The 19,262-nt window shown below is 41.0% G+C and overlaps 1 protein-coding gene across 2 annotated transcripts in view; it reads right to left on the minus strand.

Annotated features, from left to right (window-relative positions):
- Positions 1–19,262, minus strand: part of LOC149166278 (uncharacterized) — a 276,820-nt gene that overhangs the window by 171,113 nt on the left and 86,445 nt on the right. For both annotated transcript variants that reach the window (XM_089432527.1, XM_089432528.1), the window contains exon 2: positions 10,670–11,364. In XM_089432527.1, coding sequence (XP_089288653.1) covers positions 10,670–11,364 — 695 coding nt within the window. The remainder of the gene's footprint in view (positions 1–10,669; positions 11,365–19,262) is intronic.

Here is a 19,262-nt window from a genome sequence, read left to right on the forward strand (position 1 = left end):
ACAAGATAACAATCAAAAATCGGTATCCCCTTCCTCGCATAGATGATCTTTTAGATCAATTAAAGGAAGTTGTTTATTTCACCAAGCTAGACTTGCAAAGTGGATACCATCAGGTCAGAGTGGCAGAACAAGATGCATGGAATACTGCTTTCAAAACAAAGCAGGGATTGTATGAGTGGCTAGTTATGCCTTTTGGCTTAACTAATGCTCCTGCTACTTTCATGAGATTAATGAATGGTGTACTCAAACCTTTTCTTCATGATTTTGTTATTGTGTATCTGGATGACGTTCTGATTTTTAGTAAAACATGGGAAGAACACTTAAAGCATGTTAAGCAGACATTAGATGTTTTGAAATGAGAAAAACTTCATGTTAAACTCTCAAAATGTGAAATTGGCAAAACATCTCTAAATTATTTGGGTCATATAGTAGGGGGTAGTGAATTGAAGATAGATCCCTCTAAAGTGGCAGTCATTGTAAACTGACCTACACCCAAGTCTGCTACAAAAGTGAGAAGCTTCTTAAGGGCAACACAGTATTGGAGGAAGTTCATTTCTAACTTTTCCTCAATTGCTGCTCCCTTACATGGCTTAACAGGATTGAACAAGGTGTTTCAGTGGGGAGGCAAACATAAGAAAGCCTTCGACACCTTGAAAGAAAATATTAGTACAGCACCTGTACTAGCACTGTCTGATCTGCAAAGACCATTTGAGATCCAAACAAATGCCAGTGACTATGCCATGGGAGCAGTGTTGACACAGCACGGTAAACCCATATGTTATCATTCTGAGACTTTTAATCCTGCAGTAGTTAACTATCCTACATATGATAAAGAATTGTATGCATTAGTTCAAAGTGTGAAAAAGTGGAAACATTACTTAATGGGCAAAGAGACAGTAATACATACTGATCATCAACCACTTCAATATCTACACTCCCAAACTATGTTGCAGCAATCAAGACACTATAGATGGATGGGTTTTCTACAACAATTTCATTTAGTCATCAGATATAAAAAGGGCATACACAATAGAGTTGCAGAGATGTTATCTAGACCCATTATATATGCATCTACTATACTTGAGCATAATTCTATGTTACATGAGAGTTGCATTGAACAATATGCTCAAGATATAGATTTCAAAGATGTACATGCAACTTTAAGTCAGGGCAAAAGTGTAGAAGAATTGGATTATCATGTAAAGGACTGACTCTTATACCATTGTGAGAAACTCTACATTCCACAAACTGAGAGAGTAAAGATAATTAGAGAAGCACACACTTCTCTGATATCAGGTCACCTTGGGGTAAGTAAAACTGTTGCACAGCTGCAAAGATTTTGTTATTGGCCAAAAATGAAAGAGACAGTTTCTACATATGTAAGAGGGTGTACTATGTGTGCTAAAAGCAAGCCCAACAACAGAAAACTAGACTTGTACACTCCATTACCAGTACCTTCTCACCCTTGGGAAAGTGTTTCCATGGATTTTGTTAGAGAACTGCCTAAATCTAGGAAAGGTCATGATTATCTATATGTTGTTGTGGATAGGTTCAGCAAAATGTGTATTTTGATACCTTGTAATAAACAGATTACAGTTGAACAAACTGCAAAACTGTTCTTTGAACATGTATGGGTTCATTTTGGATTACCCACTTCCATTGTATCTGATCGAGACACCCGATTTGTGGGGAAGTTTTGGTCAAGTCTGTGGGAACTAATGGACACCAAACTAAAGAAAAGCACAGCTTTTCATCCACAAACTGATGGCCAGACAGAAGTAGTTAATAGGACAGTGATCCAGTTACTCAGAGGATATTGCAGCAAACATCCTAAGCTTTGGGATGAACATTTGTGTTATGTGCAACATGCTTACAACAAAGCAAAACATTCTTCTACACAGAGATCTCCTTTTGAGACCTGTTTTGGTTTCACCCCAAGGTCTCCTTTGGATTTTGTCTTTGGTAAAGATACCACAGTTGAGGGACACAGTGATGTGGACAAGGCAACTAGGTTCATTGAACAAATCCAGGAGATCCACCAGGCAGTACAGGAACAACTGGAAAAGAGCCAAGCCAAATACAAGGCTAGGCATGACAAGCATCGAATGGAGCATAGTTTCCAAGTTGGTGACCAAGTCTGGTTGTATATCAGCAAGGATAGGATGCAAGATGAAGGTAAAAAGCTAAAGCCCATCAGGTATGGACCTTTCAAAATACTTGAGAAGATTGGTGAAAATGTTGTTCGCCTTGATCTACCAGCTTACATGCACATCTACTCAGTTGTAAATGCAGATTGTTTGAACCTTCTCTAATTGAGGATCCCGAAGAGCAGAGTCAATTGCCTTCTATTGATGACCTGCTACCTGAATATCTTAATGAATTGCAGGAAGACATAGTTTTGGACAGGAAGGTGAGGACAATGCGCAGAGGAGATGTTGAATACCTCAGAGTAGGGCTCAAGGGTTCAAATCCAAGCAGTGCAAAGTGGATTGAGATTGGACAAGTGAGACAACAGTACCCTCACTTAGTCGATGCTTGAAAACCAACTTTTTGTGGTCCAAAAGCTTTTTCAGTGGGAACGCCGTGATCCGAATTGGATCCATGAAGAATAATCAAAGTACCATGACTGTATCAGATTGGGACAAACCTCGAATTCAAGAGCACAGAGCGATCAGAAAAACCTCTGAACAGTGGCAATTGGCAGCCAGCGTGGAACGACGAGGACCTTGGTCAAAGCGCGCTGACCGAGGCCCATGGAGACTGCGCAGGAGGCGAAACTAGCACCTGGGAAGCCCAGATCGGGAAAAGGAGGCAATTTTTGAAGCAAATCGCACATCGTTGGGCAAAACCCCTCGAAATGGAAAGGCCCTGAAGCACTCGGTCGCATGGAAGCCAGGGAAACCGTGGGAAAAAGTGCAAAAGGCTAAAGGCGGGACCTGCACTCCAGAAACCGGCGGTATTTATCGGGGGCACCCTTAGGCGGTAAGTGGATTTGGCTAAAACCTAACGACTCCATTCAGTGCCCGACGCGTGGCAAGTGGAGGAGAGAGAAAACCACCGCTCATCGCACGCTAATGGTCGAGAAGTCAACCGCGCGAAATGAGCGCATGGCGTCGGATCTGGAGGCTCCAGATCTAACGGCTAAGAACGCACCCGATGAAAGAACCGGATTTGACAGGGGAATAAGCCGAGATCCATAAAGATTTGAGGTCCGATTTGACTGCTGAGGTGGCGGATGAGCCATTTCCCGACGTAACCGAAGAACCGAACCGACGGGGATGAGCTGGCGCAGTTCGCGGAAGGACAAGTGGCCACTCCCTGTGAGCCGATGACCATGACGTAGAGACAGGGAATTCCAAGCGAGCAGCAGCAGGCGAACTAGTGGAGGAAGAAGGGGAATCGAGCAGTCGTGAGATCGATTGGCTTTAAAGCCATGAACAGATGAAGTAGAAGACACAGAGGATGGAGAAGAGAAGAAAAAGAAGAAGACAGAGAAAACGAAGACAGTGAAGCAAAAGCAGAAAGACAGAGGGCCGAGCTGACCACAAGCAGCGTCGAGCACCAGAAAGCTTGAGAGGTTCAAGCCATCCCTGAGAGGATCTGTCAGGACTGAGCACCACATTGGGCTCCTTCCATTAAAGACCAGAAAGGTCAAGAGCTGGTAAGGAAAAGAGTCTATGCACTCTAGTGGCTTGGGGAATCCAAGAACCACCCTGCCAAGCAATTCTGTTTCAAGAGACTCATATTGAGCTTCTTCATTGTAATTCTTTGCTTTAAAGACACAATAAAAGAAGGCCACCACTGAAAGTTGGACCGAAGATGTAGCCCTGGAGGATAGGGTGAACTCCTTATTAATTTGTTGTGTTCTTGTATTTGCTTATTGTGTTTCTCTGTTGTTTTCGATTTCAAGTGTCTGTGTATTTTGCAATCTAATTGATTCGTTGCCTAAAATAACATAGACACCCACCAACACATGAGTCTGTAATACCTTCATTCAATAATTCTTTAACTGAGATCACTCAAAGGGTGGTTTTCAGATCACAAGATGTGGCGGCTAGCCAGGGACAAACCCCAATATGGGGGAATCCTTTGATCAAATCTTCTTTTATCTTCAATAATTCAGCAAAGAGAAATAGTACAAAGATCTAATTTATATCAACAGCAACAAACCCTAGATCAGCCCTAAACTAGGGTTGCAAGCCCTAGATAGAACTCGTCAAGTCTCCACCAATGAGTCGTTCACCATTCACTAGTCCAAGATTTCGCCACGCATCAGTGCAAGACTTCGTCGTGCACCAATCAAAGATTTCACCGTGCACCACTCAAAGATTTCACCGTGCACCATTCCAAGACTTCACCGCGCATCAGTCCAAGATTTCGCCGTGCACCAATCCAAGACTTCGACGTGCATCAGTGCAAGACTTCGTCGTGCACCAGTGCAAGACTTCGTCGTGCACCAGTCCAAGATTTCGCCGTGCACCAGTCCAAGACTTCGAACGACCTGTTTCGGCTCATGTGTGAGAGAGTCTTTCTGCGTAGGAGAGAGAAAAGACTCTTTTTCTGCACAGGAGAGAGAGAGAGATATGATGAGAAGAGAGTGACCAAATGAGGAGGAGTCATCTTGTATTTATATCCAAAAGTTGAAGGTAAATAGATGTGTCTGTTGGGCGTCTGAGCCTACATAAGTTGCTAACCGACTTTGATAATTTGTCAATAATCAAAATAAATTCATATCTCCATAAATACTTATCGGAATCGGATAATCTTTAGATCAATCCTACACCTCTTGACGAGAGGAATCTAAGAAAAATATTATCAGCCATGAATAAGGTGACCCACATGAAGTTTGGCCCTAGTTGCCAATTTTAACACTCCCTCTCAACTAGGGAGAACTCCATCTGCAATTCGTCTAACCGTCGCTGCCATTCATCCATCAAATGCATAGCCTTATATAGCTTGGCCCCTGCTCTGCTTTGTTCTGTTATGCTCTGCTTTGTTCTGTTCTACTCTACTTGAACTATGAAGAAGAAGTGATCGAGGATGTCTCATACCATCCTCCACTGACCCGAAGTCAATCTTGAGTGTGTACCACTTTCACTGGTCCTAGACCAATCCTCTACTGACCCGAAGTCAGTTTCAGAGGGTGTACCACTCTCATTGGTCCCAGACCAGTATCATTGATCCCAGATCTATGGAGGTCATCCTAGCATAGGGAGTACGGTAGATACAACGATGCGTCCATCGATAGAACATCTATGGTCCCTACCCTCATTTCCCTGCTCAATGATCAGATGAGAGGTACTTCCCATGAGTCCTAGACTACATGGGTAGGATGCCTCGATAGGAGAACTAAGCATCCTATCCACAGGAGAACGAATCATCCTGTCCAGTGGATGCCACGGAGAACTAATCATCCTGGCCTACAGGAGAACGAATCATCCTATTCCACAATCACCATGGAGAACGAATCATCCTGGCCCATAGGAGAACTAATCATCCTGTTCCGTAATCGCCATTGCGAATGAAGCATCCTGGCCCACAGGAGAACTAATCATCCTATTCCATAGTCGCCACGGGGTGTTAGGGGAAGGTTGAACCTTTTACCCTGTACAAAGTGCACCAACAGGGGATGGTGAGTTACCCTGTGGTCATATGTTGCTCCAAGAAGTACCCCGCGCCCCCTGGAGCTCCCAGAGCTCAGTACATCATACTTGACCCTCAAAAGAGGGTCTCTGAACGACTCCAAGTCGTTCTCGGAAAGTCAGAAATTTGACCTTTCCTAGGGGCTTTGTCAAAATGTTGGTGACCTGTTCATCTGTACCGATATGTTGGAGCCTTATAACTCCCCACTGCACCATGTCACGAATATAGTGGTACCTGATATCGATATGCTTGGAGCGATCATGGAATACAGGATTATCTGATAAACGAATCCCGCTTTGGTTGTCACATAGGATCACAGTGGTATCCAATGTAAATCCAAACAGCTCACTAAAGAGCTTTCATAACCAGACTGCTTCACAGAAGGCCATGCTAGCAGCAATGTACTCTGCCTCGGCGGTGCTCAAAGCCACAGATTTCTGCTTCCTGCTCATCCAAGATATCGAAGTAGATCCCAAGGAGAAACAACACTTGGAAGTGCTCTTACGGTCCACCACATTGCCTGCCCAATCAGCATCAGTATATCCAAGTAGTCTCACATTTCTGGCAGTGTATCTTAACCCATAAGTAATTGTGCCACGAAGATATCTCAGCAGATTCTTGGCACCAATCCAATGTATGTGGTGAGATTCAACCATGTGTTGATTCAACGTGTTGACTGCAAAGCATATATCTGGACCAGAGTTCACTAGGAACATCAATGCTCCGACGAGTTGACGATACTCTGTGGTATTTCGTAAAACAGATCCAGCAGCACTATCGCTTAACTTCTTGAAGTCAAGCTCCATCGCGGTGTTTACGGGCTTGCAGTCCACCGTGCCGAATCTCTCCAATATCTTCACCACATATTTTCCTTCAGATAGGAAAATATCCCCTGGTTTCTGCCAAACTTCTAGTCCTAGGAAATGGTGCATAAGTCCTAGGTCTTTCATCTCGAACTCAGAAGCCAGCTCCCTCTTACATTCGTGAATGAGAGGGTCTGCACCTGTTAGAAAGAGGTCGTCAAAATATAGCACCAATATGAGAGGCTTGTCATCTATAACCTTAAAGTAAAGGTTGGGGTCGGCTTCACTCCTAGTGAATCCCAGCTTCATCAAGTAGCTATCGATCCTCTCATACCATGCTCGGGGTGCTTGCTTTAGTCCATAGAGGACCTTCTTCAACCTGCACACATGAGATTCTCAATTATGAATCTCAAATCCTTCGGGCTGCTCCACATAGACCTCTTCTTAGATCAAACCATGTAAGAACGCAATCTTGACATCCATCTGATGTAGGTTCCATCCTTGCGAAGCAGCAAGGGCTATGATCGAGCGGATGATGGAATATCAGGCAACAGGTGCAAATATCTCGTCATAGTCTATACCTTCCTTCTGGGAGAAGCCACGAGCGACAAAACGAGCCTTATACTTTTCCACACTTCCATCAACTACATGCTTTATCTTGTAAAGCCATTTTGAAGTGACAATTGCCTTGTCCTGGGGTCGAGGGACTACATCCCAGACATCGTTCTTCATAATAGACTCATATTCTTCGGCCATAGCTTCCTTCCATACTTGATGCTTGACAACATCTGTGAATGATGAAGGCTCATTTTGGATGATCGTGCTCATGATGGTCAAGTATCCCTGATACCTGTTTGGTTTCTTACTTTCATGGAAGGTTCCTCGAGGTGCTGTGTGTCCTTCAGCATCATCAAGTGTCCCCCTAAGCCATGAAGGCCTCTTCCTTGAAGAGGAGGGCTCAGGCGGAGGAGGATCAATAGGATCCAGGGGTTCTTCCACATCAGGCATTGTCTCCTCTTCTTTTTCTTTTGGTTCCCTGGTGTCAGCTTCTTGAGTGTTCCTCAAAGTAGGAAGATTTTCCACCTTGCTAAGGGCCATATCTTCGTCAAAGGTGACATCATGACTAATCTTGACTTCCCTTTGACCAGCTACATAGATTCTATAGCCCTTAGTATTTTCACTATAACCCACAAAGATTCCTTTCTTTCCAAATGCACCCAATTTATTCATTTTCTCTTTCGGCACATGAAAATATACCAGGCTTCCAAACATTCTAACATGAGATACGTCAGGTTTCTTACCGGTGAACATTTCTTTAGGAGTTTTGGAACCCAATGCTTGATGAGGGCATCGGTTTTGTACATATACAGCGGTGTTCGTAGCTTCGGCCCATAGAAACTTCGGAAGTCTTTGATCATGGAGCATAGCACGAACAGCTTCCACAATCGTACGGTTCTTCCTTTCCGCCACATCATTATGCTTAGGAGTATAGGGTGTACTGGTCTCCCTCTTAATGCCAGCGTCTTTGCAAAAGTCATGAAACTCATTATATTCATATTCAGTCCCATTATCAGTCCTTAAGATCTTGATCTTTTTTTCCGGTTTGATTCTCAATCAAGGCTTTGAAGTGTCGAAACCAGGAGCACACTTCATCCTTCTTTTCAAGAAATATATCCAAGTCTTGTGAGAATAATCATCTGTAAAAGTGAAGTAATATAAATATCCTCCCAAAGAGTTCACAGGCATCATACCAGATATGTCTGAGTGAACCAACTGCAATATATCGAAGGTCTTGCTTTAGCTTGAGGGGAATGGTCCCCTTTTGAGCTTCCCTTCGGCACATCCTGAACATACACCTTCTTGCTCTAATCCGAACTCGGGCATCCCAGTTACCATTTTTCTTAAATCACGTAGAGCTTTATAATGAAGGTGAGCAAACCTCCGATGCCATAATTCGGACTGAGGAGATGTGTCACAAGTCATGACACCCAACGGACTTCCTCCGACCTTGTATAATAAATCAACTCGAAACCCAAGAGTAAAAGCATCTTTAAAGTTCATTTTCCATACACGTACCTTGCCATCGCTGAAAGCCACCTTGTAGCTTTTGTCTTCCATTGCCGAAATGGACAACAGGTTCTTTTTGAGATCAAGTACATATAATACATCTTATAAGTGGATGGCATTACCCTGATTTAGTTGAAGAGTGACATTGCCTATGCCTTTCACGGGATATTTTGAATTGTCTCGAAGAACAATTTGCAAGTTGGTTTCTTTCTCTACCAGATTATAGAGAGCTTCTTTGTAACCAATGACGTGCCTTGAGGGACCACTATCAATAAGCCAATTTCCCAACGAGTCCAGGGTAGCAGTAGTAGATAAAGCAGCTGGTAGATAATATTCATCTTGCTTATTGTCAACAGTGTTAGATTCATATCTGGAATTTCTTGCCTTCTTGAATGGTTGCCCTCTTCCTTGATTTCCGACACTTCTTTTACCTTTGTCATTTGACTTGCCATTCCTTTGATTGCTTTGAGAGGGATTTTGATCATTGTCCCGGTGTGAGTCCCTTTTATCAGGGCACTCCCTTGGTCCATTTGTTCCTAGCAGCAACAGATGCATTTGATGGAGGCTCAACAATTCCGCCTCTCACATGGTCCAACACTTCCTGTTCTTCTAATGTTAGATCGAGAGACATCTTCCATCTGTGATAGTCAGAATTCTCACGGAGTTTGTCTTCAGCAGGGAAGTGTGTTGAGGACCGCATGATTTCTTTCAGATAGCCTTGCCAACCTTCTCTTTGGTGATTGCTCTTACTCTTGCTTGGGCTTTGTCTTCACCTCACCTCTGATACCATGTTAAGTTATGGTATGTTCTAGGCTTAGAGCAGTTTACTTATCTTTCTTATTATTATCCACAGATTAGCAATCACATGTACATTAAGTAAAGTGCAAATAGAACATTTAAACGATCAACAGAAAACAAGCCAAGACAAGAGACACAAGATGTGGCAGCTAGCTAGGGGCAAACCCCAATATGGGGAAACCCTTTGATCAAATCTTCTTTTATCTTCAATAATTCAACAGAGAGAAATAGTACAAAGATCTGATTTATATCAGCAGCAGCAAACCCTAGATCGAACTCGTCAAGTCTCCACCAGTGAGTCGTTCACCATGCACCAGTGCAAGATTTCGCCGTGCACCAGTCCAAGACTTCACCGCGCATTAGTCCAAGACTTCGTCGTGCACCAGTCCAAGATTTCACCGTGCACTAGTCCAAGACTTCGTCGTGCATCAATCCAAGACTTCGTCGTGCACCAGTCCAAGATTTCACCATGCACCAGTCCAAGACTTCGTTGTGCATCAGTCCAAGACTTCGTCGTGCACCAGTCCAAGACTTCGTCGTGCACCAGTCCAAGATTTCACCGTGCACCAGTCCAAAACTTTGAACGACCTGTTTCAGCTCACGTGTGAGAGAGAGTCTTTCTACGTAGGAGAGAGAAGAGACTCTTTTTCTGCGCAGGAGAGAGAGAGATATGATGAGGAGTGACCAAATGAGGAGGAGTCATCTTGTATTTATATCCAAATGTTGAAGGTGAATTGATGTGTCTGTTGGGCGTCTGAGCCTACATAAGTTGCTGGCCGACTTTGATAATTTGTCAATAATCAAAATAAATTCATATCCCCATAAATACTTATCGGAATCGGATGATCTTTAGATCAATCCTACACCTCTCGACGAGAGGAATCTATGAAAAATATTATCAGCCATAAATAAGGTGACCCACATGGAGTTTGGCCCTAGTTTCCAATTTTAACATTAAGGCTTAAAGGAAAATACAGAATCCTGACATAACGATGATTGCATGCATTCAGTCTATGGTTGGGGTTATCCTGAATGGTTGTGTCTAGTAAATTTGCGACTCCATGTTTCAGCATTTGGAAAGTTATTTTTTAATTTAACTTTCTACAAACTTTAAAAAACCTCACTCTCTTGAACTTTGTATGGAATGAAATTATATTAACATCTATGAATGACCAAAATAGGTCAATTATTGTTTAACTTTATTTCACATCCTTTGCCAACCAAAATTGGAAATAGAGTCTGAAATGGAAACATCAGGCAAAAGCATATTGTAGTCTGAAGAAATACAAAGAAGCATGTATATTATTATTATTCAATCAGCAAAGAAATGGGGATGCTTGGAGTAAAATTCAACTTACAAATCCGATGATACAGAAGATTTCTGACAGTTGTGGGATGGTTTATGCCATGGGCTGCATTTGGGAATATCAATACTTGTGCAATCTCTATCATCAGTTCTATGCAATGGAAGATGCAGTAGAACTACTGGACCAGATCCTGCTGGAGCAGTATTCTGTCTCCATGAAAATTGTTCTTTAGGAACAGCAGCTTCTTCCTCTGAAGTAGCTTCAGCATTTTCTTCACATGCTCCAAGACCTATAGCTTCTTCCTCTTTAAATCTTTCTTGTTGAAGTTCTAAAGTGTTAGTTTCTTCTTCTTCTTCTTCTTCTTCTTGATGCCTTAGTTGAACCTCTGTACTCTCTGTTTCAATAACTCGTTCAACACTGAATCGCAAATCATCTCTATCACATGCCATAGCCATTGCATTGAGGGAGACAAAATTAACATTGCTTACAGAAAAGGAGCCACAAGCAGTAGATCCCAGCCCAGGCAAACTATTAGCAGAACAATCAACAAATCTGTTCATCTGACTGCAGCCTCCAACATCTCTATCACCAACAACTATATAAAGTGGAATACCAATAGAAGGACCCAGCATATCTTGAAATTGATGAAGAATGGAAAACCATTGTTCGTTTGTAGATTTCCATCCATTTGCAGAAATATCTCCAAGAACTACCAACATATCTGGGTTTAGCTTCTCAAGTGATTTCTGATATCATAATGAAACCAAGTGTTTGAAATATGCTGAAGTCAAGAGAATCTTTTATCCCAAACAACATCTAATAAAAATAATCTTTTATCCCAGCGGTATGCTAAGTACAGTATATAAAGCCATCAATAATACCAACATAATGATGGACCTTTGCAAAGAAAAGGATTCTGAACAAAGAGTTGATTATTGTGAATCATTTGCAAAGGAACAGAAGGATTAGATCCCAATAAAACAAGAGTAAGACCAGAATCTACATAATTTGAACTTTCTCTGTTTTCCCCACGTTACCCACAATATCAAACTGAAAGCAATTTTATCATAACCGAACCGGTGATCAAACCAGAAAACCCTCTGAACCGGGAGCCGGTCAGAACCGGTGAAAAAACTGGACCAAAAAAACAGTCAACCAAAAACACATAAAATATTCAAATTTTAAATAAAAGCATCTATATTCATGTGCATCCATGTGATCCAAAGCATATATAGTATATACACAAATATGCAAAATTTCTCATTTATATAGCAAATAAGAGTGCATATAACCAAAGCACTTAGTGCAATACATTTATGAACCAAAAATACATCAACAAAGAGACTTTAGATGCCCTCTAGTGTCAAAAAAAAATTCATGCTACAACGAATACCTATATATCATCAAAATTATTGCCTATATTGGGATCTTCATCATCAATATCACCCTTTAAGCATTAAAATATGATAGAAAAAGCTTCACATGTCGAATCGAGATTTTGTTTGAGTGATGGGTACATTTTTACTAGGTTCATGATATAGGAGTTCAACAGTCAATGCCACTAACACCGAGGTACATAGAGGGCTTGGTGTTCTTGATTAAATGTTAATTCCATACCCTCATACACGACATAATCAATGGAAACGTTGCAATCCCCCCAATCTTGAAATCCTAAAAACTGTTAAGTCTGCTGGATTTTGAATGAGATCTAAAATTGCACTTTCTCGATATGAAATCCAATGAAATAAGAACCACTCTCAAACATCTTGAGTCAATTAATGGTAATGTTAAAAATTTAAGTAAAAGGGTGCTCTTTTACTTTAAGAATTTAATATCACCATTAATTGCATAGCAATAGCAGGGCCATAGGGTTGAATATTAAGCTTCCTCACTCAAATTTTTTTTTTTTTTAATTGCATTTGGAATTCCTTGGTCACATAGTACGGAATTGGCCGGTTTGGTGGAAAAAGGTTGGTTCGTTTTTTTTTAGATTGTGTTTGGAATGTCCTTGGTTACATTGTACATAACCGGCCAATTTGGTGGAAAAAGGCTGGTTTGGTACCGAAACAGCCATTTCCAGTTCCAGACCTTGAACCGGACTGGTTTGACCCACACAGCGATCAGACCAGCTGGAACCACCAGTTCTAGTCCGGTTCTGATAATACTGACTGAAAGAACTGCCTCTCTCAGAACATATGATGAAAGTTAAGAACGAAATGTGTGTTTGACATTCTAACACACCATAAATATATGTGTATTTTTCAATAGGAAAAAAGATTTACAGCAAAAGATTAATTATATTTTATAGCTAATACTAATTTTGGTTTAGGCTAGTAGCCCATTTCATGGAGCTTTAGCTAACGGGTATACTTGGACAATAATCATTACATGAACAGAAGAGTTAAGAAAGTAAAATATCTGAAATAAACCAGTTAAGATTGACAAATATTTAAAACATGTGACATCAAAAAGCATTATTGTCCAGGATAGTTTTACTCACATTTTACAATACATGTAAAATAAGTATTAGTGATATCTATTACCTCTCACACCATGTGAGATCCCACACCATGATTTTCACCATGAGCACTGTGATGTTTATCACACATATCAGAGATTTGCAAGATGACATTGGTTATTTCAATTTGCTTTGCAGGTTCAGGGGGATGATGTCAGTATACATGTTTTCCTCTGCACTACCCTTATGGCTTGGACTCACGTTGTTACAACGGTGGGTTTGTGGTGTCTAGAGGAAAGTGGTTGCTCACACGTTGATGAATCATGTTTGAAAGTATTATGCTTCCAGTGATTGACAGGTTGATGCACCTTGGTTGATATCAGGCTACTTGTAAAATGTTAGCATTGTGTTTTAGGTGTTAATTTTAGGGCTAGAATGATCTCTGTTGTATATAATTGCATTTTAAAACTTTTTCAACAATTTTCACATTACATTCACCCCATATCATCACAAGCAATTATATAGAGAGAACATCAGAATCAATAATGCAACAGAACAGTAAGGAATATTAGAAGAAAAGCATACACAATAAAGACACCAGGATTTTTGGTCAGAGACCAGGGCAAAACCCCACAAGGGGGAAAACCCAAAAATTAATTCTTCTTCTTCTTCTTTAGATGTTCATCAAATGTTCAACTGAGATACACTGTACAATTATAATGAGACACTAGTCTTTCAACAATAATTACATTAGGCCTCCTAGGGCCAACCTAAGATCCTTGTGAGAAGGCAACAGTCAAGCTTATCAAGGAGGCATTCACAAGATCTCTGATAGGTCTCCTAATGATCAACAAATGAACCCATAAAGGCTGCCTCCATATATCACTTGTCACAAGTAGCATATACCTCTGTCTCAAGTTACATATATCATCACAAACATAAGATCAAGTATCACTGCCATATAGGAACAAGTATTACAGTCAAGTATCACTGTCATATAGGAACAAGTATCGCTACCATATAGGAACATATATCACTGTCATGAGAGACATATATCATTGCCATACATATTGGCCATACATTACAGGAATTACTGCCATACATCATTGTCAAGAATCTCTTCCATACCTGACTTCCATACTGCCAAGAATCACTGCCATACATCACTTCCAAACACAAAAGATTAGGGCACATAAAGGATGCTCAAGTAGGCCGCAAAGATCTCTTAACAAACCTCATAAAGGATGCATAAGAACAAGCCTTGAAGGTCACACAAACAACACCCTAACTGCAGGGGGTTAGGGCCATTAGGGCTGCACCAAAATTTACCAAACGAACTGCATACAAAGTCCACTTAACCTCGTTGGAACAGTCCTCATGCGGCATATAATAAGGACAAGAAGGGCATATATACTTACATAGAAAGAGTGCATATTTCCGCACAGAGAAGGCCACATAGAGGGACTGAGATAGGCTGCATTAGAGACTGAGATAGGCCACAGAGATTAGGCCTCTTGTGAAGCAGAATAGGTCGCATAGATCCACAAAGGTAGGCCGCAAATGATCTCCAAAGAAACCTCAGAAGGAGGCCACATTAGGTCTGAGATAGACCGCTAATAAACCACAGGGAAAGGCCACAAAAGCGGCCACATTAGGGCTAAGGTAGGCCGCATTTGATCAGAGAGTAAGGCCATAGAACTAGGCTGCATGAGGACTGAGGTAGGCCACATTTGATCCAGTGAGATAGGCTGCAAATCTCAGCAAAAAACCATAGAGTTAGCCTTCCTTTGAATGTTGGAACAAAGCTTCCTTGCCACCAAAATTTCATATCAAAATGTGAGTGAGTTGTGTGTTTCAAATGAGCCATAAAGGGTCGAATATATAGGCATTTGATTGGGTGAAAGGGTGCCACTAAGAAAGGAGCCAGCCTAAACTTGTGCCAACGTGTCTCTTCAATTTAGTGAGGTCGACTTGAGGAAGACCTTTAAAATTTGCTCTTGATATTGAAGCCGACATGATTGCTTGCCCAAATAGATTTATGCCACATTAAATAATAATGAGAGGAGTGACAAAATAATACCAAAATAATAATTCCTTTCATCAATTTGAATTCTTGTTTGGGGCAAAGAGGTTTCTCCTTGGGATAATTGGATTCCTCTTGGGGAAATTCATCCTGAAGCTTCGCCAAATTTCAACATTAGGCATGTTAGATATTTCATGGGGCCTGGGAGGTATGTCTCCTAGCATGTTTTCGTCTATGGATTACACCTTGATATCATTATTATTACACTTATGACAGTGTTTGGACGGTGCACCACTTTCACACGATTCCAGATATTTTAGATTTTATTTGAGCAGGTTTGAAGAGGATTGAACTCTCTTGTGTGAATTCCCTTGTGCACTTGATGGTTCTGGGTGCATATATCACTTCATTATGGCATGGATCAACTACAGTGACAGAGCGCTCCACTTGCGTACTCTTCATGGAGTCATTTTAGCCTTCTGAACAGTTATGGATTACACCTCGATATCATTATTATTACACTTATGACAGTGTTTGGATGGTGCACCACTTTCACATGATTCCAGATATTTTAGGTTTTATTTGAGCAGGTTTGAAGAGGATTGAACTCTCTTGTGTGAATTCCCTTGTGCACTTGATGGTTTTGGGTGCATATATCACTTCATTTGGCATGGATCAACTACATTGACAGAAAGCTCCACTTGTGTACTCTTCATGGAGTCATTTTAGCCTTCTGAACAGTTAGTTTGACTACTTTGCACTTGGTTAGAGGCTTGGTTCTAGAGTGCCCTTGCTTAATTGGCATATGTTCGTACTTGAGGAGGTTTGTTATGGATTGACCATCTAGATGGAGCGCCCACCTCATTTGGCACAGAAGTTGAGGCATTTATCCATCTCTATCATTATTTTACTACTAGAGAAGAGTCACCACTTATTCCAAGGTGTTCATTGTGAAATTTCCATGAATTGCAGCAACTAGAATTTATTCTTCTAGCTGAATAGTTGAATATTTGTTTTACGGCAAATAACGAATAAATCACACCACAATTCTTCACAATAAAAATACACTGCAGAAGTAAAATCAGGAACTGAGAAATAGATGCACACACATAAAAATCAACACCAATATTTTGGACTAATAGTCCTCGAAAAAACCCTGAAGGGAAAATCGATGCAACAGATGAGGGTATTCAGCAGCAAAAACTCTGAGCACAATATTTGGATGTCAAACAGGCAATCCTCTAGCAAATAATCTCGCCAAAATAGTTTGGAGAAAATTTCTTCCTTATGCAAAATCACTGAGCCTCCCTCTGGCTTGCTTGCAATGCCTCTCGGATGCTCGCACTCCTAACCTCCGCAGTCCGTATGGCCTCTGGAATTGCTCCAAAATTGGTCGTCTAGCCTTCTCCTGCCACTGGAAAAATTTGCTCTGCCTTCCAGAATGTCTTTTCAGCCTCCAGCAACTAATCCAAACCCTTCCTAGCTATTCGCTCTACTAAACTGGCTAACTCGCACCACCTGGACGGCTTTCTCTGCAGAATATTTCGGCCTCCCTTCTATTGGCTCTCCGACACTAGGAAAATCCTTCTGCCTCTCTATTGTTGCTCCCTTAATCACTGATGCTCTCCTTCTCTGGCTCAAACTCTTCTTCCTTGTTGAATCACTGCACTGGATAGCTCAATCTGCTAGGGAACTTGCTCTCCCTCTTGCTCGATGTGTCTCTCCTCATCCCATCGATATGCTCTTATAATCTCTCGTTGGATCACCAATGGCCATGATTAAATCATTATCAACAGCTAAGATCATCTTAGACTCAATCCGTGTGAGTCTCTAGAGCTTTCTCGATCTTTCTCAATTAATTATTGTTAATTAATCAATTTTCCTAAGTTAGACTTAAAAAACACTTAATTATTGATCAATTAACTTAATTGAGAGGTCTCTAGGTGTTTTCTCTCAAAACCTTTTCTGGGTTTTGAGATCACATGTTCTTTAGCCTCTCCAACACAAATCGAGACTAGAACACGTCTAATGCTACCAAAATCTAACATTTGTTAACATCTTGAGGTATCTGATGGTTTGACACCTCACACTAGGCGATTTAACTGGCACACTATTTAATGATTGTTACATCTTGGAGACCACACTTGTAGCCATTGCATGCTATTCTAGAAGGAACGTACCATGTATGTATTCCTTTGTAGAAGTTGGATCTTGCACACGTTTTCATGGTTTTTAGTGGAAAGACCTATCTTGGAGACTTTTGAGGTAGACATTGGCTCTCTTGACCTTGACATTTTCCATTTTGAGGAGGCACTCTATCCTAATAGATATCTTTTGCTAGAGATTGAAACATGTGGAATGATCGTTATTAACAGAAAATCTAGCAGCCTAATGCAAAGCCTCACTAGGCACTCTAGGTCTAGGGCAACAAAGAGATCAACCACCATTCTCACCTAAGTGGTTTCTCCCCTGTTGCTTTGTGGTTGAATGTTATCCCCACAAGGAAGATTTCCGCAACAAGACTCAAAGGTATATAAGTCAGAGATTCCTAAGCCAAATGACCTCTAAGAAGCTTGTTATTTTATATACCCAATAAATTTATTCAATAAAGAAAGGGTCGAGGCAAAAATGAGATGATGGGCATGAAGAAACCACTATCTATAGCCTAAGAGGCCGATATAAGTCTTATAGATTTTCAAGATGGTTTTTCTACATGCCACCATCAACTTAAAGATTGTTGTTATAAATTACGAATTGAGGTTGTTAGTTTTTGTAGCATCGGAGGTGTTCTAGTTTCGAAACTTTGTGCAGAGGCTAAAACACAGGAATTCTCCATAACCTAGAAATCGTTTATGGAAATTCCACGTAGATGTGTCTCAATTATAATATTAGCCTAAGTTTAAATATTTCCTAAGTCTAAACTTAGGAAAAGGGGTTAATTAATCAGTGTTAATTGAGAAGGTGTGAATCATCTAGAAACTCACACGAATCGATCCCGATATGATCTCAGCCATCAATTATATTTTAATCTTGGTCGTCGGAGTCCCAACTAGAGATTATAAGAGGAAGTCAATGGGTAGATGGAGAACACACACTTGAGATTGATTTCCTTGGGCAGTTCAATCCTCCAAAGAGCAGCAGCAGTTGCCGGAAGAGTTCGAGCCAAAGAAGGAAGCAGAGACAGAGAGGGGTTAGGACAATGGCAATCATCCAGAGGAAGACTTTCCAGTTCCAGAGAATACATTGCAAACAGGCAGAAAGATCCACAGAGAGGTTGATGCAGGGTCTGCACAGAAGTCTCTAGAGGGTAGTTCGATTCAGATGGAGGAAGGGTTGTTTCAGGTGCTAGTGGTCGAAAGAATTTCCATAGGGCCAAGCCAGAGGCTCCCAGACCAGCGACAGTCAATCAGAAGTTGATTCGAGGCAGCTCTAGGCCATCAAGTTTCAGGCCTGTGCAAAGTTGATGACGGGTCTGCGCAGAAGTAGTTGGAGAGCCAGTTCAATTGGCTTGATTGAGCTAGGATTGCCTGTGGGGGTGAGGAAAATTCCTCACAATAGTTTTGCCAGTATTTTCTCTGCAGGATTGTCAGTTTTAGGCATTCAGATTGTACTTAGATTATTTCACTGTTGCTTAATAATTAAAACCCTCAGCTACTGCATCGATTTTCCCAAGTTGGATTTTCCAGGGGACTTTTGTCCAAAAATAACTGTCTCAAATTTATTGTGCATGTGCCAGTATGTTCTCAATTTCCAGCGCTTTTATTTTCCACAATATTTTTGTGAAGATTGCAGTGTGATTATTTCGTTGTTGTCGTAGCAATAAATTGTTAATTAAGTTACAGTTAGAAGAAATAATTTCAGTTGTTGCAATAGGATTTTAGTGGTGAAATTTTCACAAGGTACACTTTTACAGCATGCAAAATTTATGACAGCAAATGAAAATTTGCCTATTAATGATGTTATCAACGAAATATCCAAGGCTATTGAAAAGGTAATCAAGAGATAGGTTAACACAAATTTTCTAATGGCTGAAAATGCACAAAACAACTACGAAACCCTAGACGTCGGCCCTAGAATCATGGGTTAAAAATGTTGGAATATCATAAAGGTAGTAAAGATTTTCTTGATCTTGATAATTACTTGTGAAGTTTCTTATTAATACA

This window comes from Pinus tabuliformis, chromosome 5_1, assembly GCF_031772625.1.
Source record: "Pinus tabuliformis cultivar Carrire ecotype Pingquan chromosome 5_1, CPIR1, whole genome shotgun sequence".
NCBI lineage: Eukaryota > Viridiplantae > Streptophyta > Pinopsida > Pinales > Pinaceae > Pinus > Pinus tabuliformis.